The sequence below is a fragment of the Amblyomma americanum genome, chromosome 4 (genome assembly GCF_052857255.1).
Source record: "Amblyomma americanum isolate KBUSLIRL-KWMA chromosome 4, ASM5285725v1, whole genome shotgun sequence".
NCBI lineage: Eukaryota > Metazoa > Arthropoda > Arachnida > Ixodida > Ixodidae > Amblyomma > Amblyomma americanum.
This window is the reverse complement of record NC_135500.1, coordinates 26,490,555-26,496,925: the sequence shown is the minus strand read 5'-3', so window position 1 is coordinate 26,496,925 and position 6,371 is coordinate 26,490,555. Positions and strand designations below refer to the sequence as shown.

Genomic DNA, 6,371 nt, shown 5'->3' with positions numbered 1-6,371 from the left:
CCGTGTATGGCTGGGGGGGGGGGGGGGGATCTCTTGTGGCAGACCGAAAACTTCTAGTTGCTCTGATGGATCAGCGATACGTTCCGCCGTCAACAACGTTAAATCCGCCTCGTGCGGTAGAAGCCCATTTGTGGCCCTTTTTTTTATGGCTGCTACTGCAGCAGATAGATCAAGGTTTGAACCTTGATCATTCTCACTCGAACCACGTTGGCCGAAGGGGTACCACCTTTAGCAGGCTGCGAGGTTGTCCGAAATTTGGGCTTGGCCCGCGAGGGGCGCAGTGGGGTTTACGGAGCTTCTTCCAAGCGAACACCCCTAAAGAAAGCCGGGCGCCAAGCCGGGGGCCGCTTGTACCCATTTTTACCGGTGGGTGTCCGGCGGTGGGTTTCGAACCAACCACCTCCCGCAGCCGAGGCGGGCACCCAACCCACTAGACCACAGCTCGTGGCTGGCAGCCTTCATGATTGGGATTTTATCTATTTCCCCATGCTATGCAGCCGCTGTGGTAGGTGCTTGATAGCACGAGGACCTTGGTCAATATCCTCTTTGGAGCGGACGCGACCTTGCCAATGGGCTGGGCGCTTTGACAGGGACCAACCGAACGGGTCGCCCGCAAGTTACCGGGCACCGCTTTCCTACGCTATTCGAGGAACATGTTGGGGAGGTATTCTTCCAGCGAATTGCGATTGTGGTAAGAAAGTGCGCACAACATACCGTGACGCACACAGAGGAAACGAAGAAGGAATACTCAAGCACAGATTAGCAACTATTTAACATCACAGAGGACTTATGCAGAAAGAGCAAAAGAGGGCTCGCTGTGCGCCTCTGCGTACGTAAAGTTTTTTTTTTGTAGTTTTCCGCCCACACGGCCGCCTAGATACTATGGTAAATTATGATTAGTGGCGCCAGACATAAAGCAGGAATATTTTACGGGCGCACATCGAGTACAGAATATCATTCTATCTTGCCGAAAATGACCACAGTCAGCCAAGCACGGAGAAAGCACTGCTGCCGCACCACAACGCATCTCTCAACAAACTGCAGGTCATCGTTTCCTTTGACGGATAGGGCGACGAGTGAGATACGCGAGCCTTTCTGGGCGGCCGTGCCCTTTGGCATCAGAGGAAGAGGCCACCGCAGTTTTGCTGATGCGTAGATGAAACACAGAAGACGTGTAATTTAAATAATAAGCATTTTTATTTCACCGTTATTTCAGGGTCTTTAAAAGACACTAATTTTTATGGCACTACCAAGCACACCAACGCGTCGTCGTACCGGGGTCTTCATTGTGAGCCCCCTGTTCATGCAGTAGAGAAACCATCCTTCGTAGGCCGCTGCTGGGTGAGAGGAGTCCGGGGAGGGCTGCTGGACGAAGCGAGACTAGATTATTTTTCACGCGTTTTTTTTTTGTCGACATTAGCGAAAATAGTTCAAACATATAAAACCAAACAAGGAAAAAAAACAGCTTGCTTCCATTGTGGAATGAGCAAGGTGAAACAAGGTTAACCAGACTTGTGGCTTCATCTAACGTGTCAAGTCTGTGTGTTTCAAATACATGAGGCGAACACTGTTGTTTTGAAGTATGCATATCGCCAATCGTTTAATTGAATCAGCTGGAGAACCACGCTGCATGTGCTATTATTGAAAGAAGCAAAAACGAAATAATTGCGAGTTGACACTTTGAGTTGCGACGCAGCAGCAGGCTGTGAACGCTTGCGCACGAGTCACACAAATTTTTCATTAATGGCTAAACCACGTGCGGCCAGCCTGTCTTTCTTTTGTCCAGTCTGCTAAATGAGAAGCACAATCTTCGGAGCAGCTTGCACCAAGTGTCGCAGGTCTTCGTTCCGAGCACTCCGTTGACTGCCGTTCGATGCATGACGATGGTGTAGAAAAAAAAAAGCTACAAAAGTGCATCACTGGTTTCCGTCGCTCGATCGCAATATTTGAACACCGTCCTTAGCCGTAGGTGGGGTCATGTGGCTTGTTGCTGCAAAGAGGGGAACATTTTCTTTGTTAGGAGGAACTGTCCTTAAGGCTCTAGGTGGAAGAGGCCTCCAGGTGCACCTACCTCATGGCACACTCGGTGTTGCCGAGGTGCTCGCCCTTGTCCATGGAGAGGCAGCCAGCACCGCCGCCGAAACCGTATCCCTTGGGTCCAAACTTGCGGCCATAGCACTGCTTGCAGAAGAGCTCCCCCCCATGCTCGCTGGCGTTGGTGCTGTCCAGCCGCTTGTGGCAGAGACCTGCGGTGGTGGCAGAGGTCAGGTCGCTGTGTTCCCAGCCGCGCCCGCCGCCGCCCACTTACCGCACACGAAGCAGGTCCTGTGCCACTTGCTGCCGGCGGCCAGCATTTCCTCGGCGGCATAGACGGACTTGCCGCACTTGGGGCACTTGGCGTGCTCGACGGGCTTGAAAGGCATGGTTGCTGCACCAGGAGAGAACAATTGGTTGCCACACAGAGGGCGTTCGGCTACTTCTAGAGGTTGTTTCAGTCCGAACCAGCTACCACCACGGGAAGGCCGTAGAGAACGCAACATAGGCGACAACATGAGCGACAGTGGAATGCGACCTGAAAGCACTGCGCAAAGGTTTACTGCTTTCAGGTCATTGTATGCATGCGTGTATAAAGAAAAAACTGGATAGAATGTTATTACACTCGAATCAGTGAGAAAGAAAGGATTTTTGCTACGTAGAGGACGACGATGAGCGGGCAGTGTCGCAGGACGGAGCGTTTGCGCTAGGCGAACAGGCAACGGAACAGAGAACGGACCATTTTTCTCGGGGTTTGTACCCATCGGATTAGTCCTTGCGCGCTATTAAAAAGCGATTGGTTCTACATAATGAGTGTCCGGTATGAGAAACTCTGTGTTCACCTCATAGAGCGAAGACTAGTCGCCTCTTGCAGATTTTGAACGCCGAGAATGTTGCACAGCCCGGAGGAAAGAAAACTGGCTTGCGAAGGATCGGTCTCCAAGGCTAACCCACATCAGCTAGTTGCGTAAAGTAAGAAATGTGTTGCTTTGTGAGCTGCGCAGTGTGAAGCGAGATGAGCAACCTCAATACCTCAATGGGCGGTGAATAGCGACGAGAGGCCGAATGAGGCGCGTATGCAAACGGCGTCCAGCTACACAGTGAGAACACTATTTGAGAATGACCTAGAGACAGGGCAAGCTGTAGCATGAACTGAGCCAAAAGATGTGCTACAACGACGCCTGTGACACGGGGGGTGAGCTTACAGGTGAAAGATTTTGCGAAGCAATTTGGATCTCTATTACAAACCTCTGCTAACATATCAAGGAAACTGTTTCACGTCGAGAACTTTGCATATGTCGAAGGATAGAGGCACAAAAATATATGTCATTTCCTTCAACTCTTGGCAGACGGCAGGCTTTGAAATGAGCGCCGTCAAGTTTGTGCTCGTAAATAGGCTAAGTAAATAAATAAGTCGCCAGGCTCAAGCGAAAACCGCCTTTGCATAGCCACCCACGCATTTTGGGGGCAAACGGCACTCGAACGAGGTTGTTTGAATAACCCTCGAAAGTTTTTTTTTGTCTCCATTACGCTTATAAGACGTCCATACGATTAGGGAAACGCAAAAAGGACGCCCATGTTTAGAGAACGCTGATGTTCGGAGCATTACATTTTCTGCAGCAGAGAACTAGCAGAGATGGCAAGGCCGTTTCCCCCCAAAGCACTGTTTTCGAGTCAATTATATAGTTTTTACTCCGTACTTGGGGCTTTTGCTTTGTAATGAGAGTCTGAAAACAGCAGGCATAACTTTTGTTCAAGACGAAAACAGCGAAAAGGTTCGGAGGGCTGAGCTAATCAGGTGGACCTGTGCTGCACAAGATAGAAGGCTTGTATTTTCAGCGCGGTTCAAGCCACGAAACTGATGACGGAGAGCGAGTCCCTAAGTTTTTTTGCAATTTGCAGCGAGCAAGCACTTTGGAATCCACAGAATTTCAGGTCTGGTTTGATAGGAGACCGATTAGTGGCGCTCGTTTCCGCCCACTAGCGATTTTTATCCTTTCCACCTTTCAAGAAGGACTTGATTTTACGCAGTATTACCTCCGCCTTACGGTGAGCCGCAGAGCACAGGAGAAAAAGACGCACGAACGCCTTCAGATTGAGTTACAGACCGGCGTCTTCCTCGGCGCGTATTAGGAGGCTGCCGCGACTCGCCAGCTGCTCAAAAAAGGAAACGCCTGCAGACAGCGTGCGTCACGGGACCATAACGGAGCGGTATTCGCAGAACCTGGCTGCGGGCCAGAGCCCATTCCCCTTCCGCCACAGTCGGTTTTAACCGAGACGCGATGAAACGCCCCCTCCTTCCATTCTGACCGAGTTACTTTTGCGGTGGCAAAAAAAGCGGAGAAAAGGGCAGCTTTTAACACAAGGAGGTGAAACGGACGAGCACCACCGTGCGCATACAGCCAACACGTCACTCAGCTCGGAGCTATCTGCTATTGAAGGTTCGCATTCCTTACTGCTTATGCGTGGCACCAAGCGAAACGTGCCGAGAGCATGCTTGCTAGCGCGAGCCCTCTGCGTGACCCGAGCAACGCGGGGCCTATCTGCCGCGGTGCTGACGTCACTGGACGCTAGCGCCGTCTGCTTACCGTGACCACCGTTCTCCCCCTAATCCGCAGTCTTGTCAAATCCAGAGGGTAATCCGTCGGCGGCTTACCTGTCGGAGAAGCGGTCGCACTAAGGCGGTAGTTCGCAGCAGAGAACCCAGCGAGCGTGTGCTGCGGAGACCGGCGAGCGGCCCATTTTTCTAACACTTTGCACACGGCACTGCGAGGCGCCGCCGTCGACATATAGGGCGAGCCTCCTCCCCGCCGCTGACATCACCGGGTCACGGAGGCGCGCCGCAGCTCGAATTTCCCCCTCTGAGTCAGGGTTTGCGCACGGCGCCCCTAGGCGCTGGCCGCTAACCGGAGCGACCTTGCGTGCGTCGCTCTTTCCAGCCACGCTGCGGTGGGCGTCAGTGTTGCCGACATTTCATTTGCGCGAATCTCAGCGCTCGCCAGCACAGCCACGGGCAGGCCTCACAAGCGAATTAAGTCTGTGTAGCCGGACAACACGCTTCATTGTTGTTCCGAGGTTCTTGCAGCGGTCTTGTGTGTTACATGTTTCTTTCGAGTTATATGGTTTACCGGCGACATTTGGATAATCTTCTGCCCTGCAATTACTTGATTTCGCTTCTGACGAGGATTGCGACCATTGTCACATTTTGTGTACGTTTGTTGAGAGCTTATCACTTTTAACACTTATTTTTAAAGCTCGTGCGTTGTTATAAGTTTATCTTTTTCTTTTGCATAAACAAAGAGATAGAAGTAAGAAAAAAAGGAAAGAAATGAAAGTGAAAAAGAAAAAAAAAGCAACATACAAAGATCTGCAACGATGATTTTGCTCTAGGAGATTAGGGACGCTGTAAGTGCGTCCGAAACTCCTGCTGATCAGCAGGAAGATCTCACTTCCAAATGCAGTGGCCATTTATCGAGCACTGAGCAAAATTGCTTGCTTAGAGCGGCCTCAGGTTTCGGGGAATGCCTCGTGGTTGGCATGGCCAGCGCATCAGCTGCGTGCTCCTTCCACGTGAGCGGCGCAGGGAGAGCGGAGAAACCACAATACGCGTGTGCCTTCGTATGCCGCTGTCGTGTTCAGCAGACGCCATGCCTGCGGAATAGAGACGTGTCCCACGGGGAAAATTAGCCGCAACTTTCCGTGCCATCTTTCACTGTAGGCATGTATTCAGGTTTCCCGACAGCCTGAATACGGCTGAGAAACAGGTGACAAACTGCACGCCAACTTTGCAACGGAATCTGTGAGACAAGAAAAAAAAACCGCACATGCGGAGGATGCACTTACTCACCCGACTATTGTTTGAGCAGCTCGATAATGCAGCAAAAATCTGCAGTGTAAACTTGCCGAGTCAAGCGGCGAAAAGTTGCGAGGCTAAGAAACATGTCTTGCGAAACTAGCGAACCGCAACCTCAGATTGTCTGTGGCTTGGTCCTGTACGGCGCACGTGACTTTGTGTTTATGCGCTTACCAGCGTGCGGCATTCTTTATGCATTTTTCTGCAATTATCCCAGGTGATCCTTTGGACAGCGCAGGCGGGTGTGCGCTCCTATGCCTTGTATGAAGCGTGTGCTGTCACATATGATCCGTTCTTAAAAAACGACGCGTACTTTGAAATGCGTTTTCGCATTTCCCGAGGGTTCTTCCTCCGCTGGGAAATCCGTGTCCTTCAAGGGATGCTGTTCCCAACGGTTGTCTGCAGCAGATTCATTTGGCAACTTGCGAAGCGCCTGTTGCAACGCGGCTCCACCGAAAAGGCGTCCCATGTGTCTGCTCCCGGC

The 6,371-nt window shown here is 51.5% G+C and overlaps 1 protein-coding gene across 1 annotated transcript; it reads right to left on the bottom strand.

Moving 5' to 3' along the window:
* Window positions 1–1,175: 1,175 nt before the first annotated feature.
* Window positions 1,176–4,846, bottom strand: Mlp60A (Muscle LIM protein at 60A). Its single transcript, XM_077660808.1, has 4 exons — window positions 4,691–4,846; window positions 2,309–2,428; window positions 2,072–2,246; window positions 1,176–1,990 (listed from the first exon to the last, which is right to left on the bottom strand). The coding sequence occupies exons 1-4, from the start codon at window positions 4,821–4,823 to the stop codon at window positions 1,960–1,962; spliced, it is 459 nt and encodes a 152-aa protein (XP_077516934.1). The 5' UTR covers window positions 4,824–4,846; the 3' UTR covers window positions 1,176–1,959.
* Between the last annotated feature and the right edge of the window lie 1,525 nt (window positions 4,847–6,371).

Coding starts and splice junctions, on each gene's coding strand:
- Mlp60A (XM_077660808.1), bottom strand. CDS start 4,823: ATGTCGACGGCGGCGCCTCGCAGTGCCGTGTGCAAAGTGTTAGAAAAA. Junction 2,429..4,690: donor TGCGACCGCTTCTCCGACAG/GTAAGCCGCCGA, acceptor CTCCTGGTGCAG/CAACCATGCCTTTCAAGCCC. Junction 2,247..2,308: donor CAGGACCTGCTTCGTGTGCG/GTAAGTGGGCGG, acceptor CCACCACCGCAG/GTCTCTGCCACAAGCGGCTG.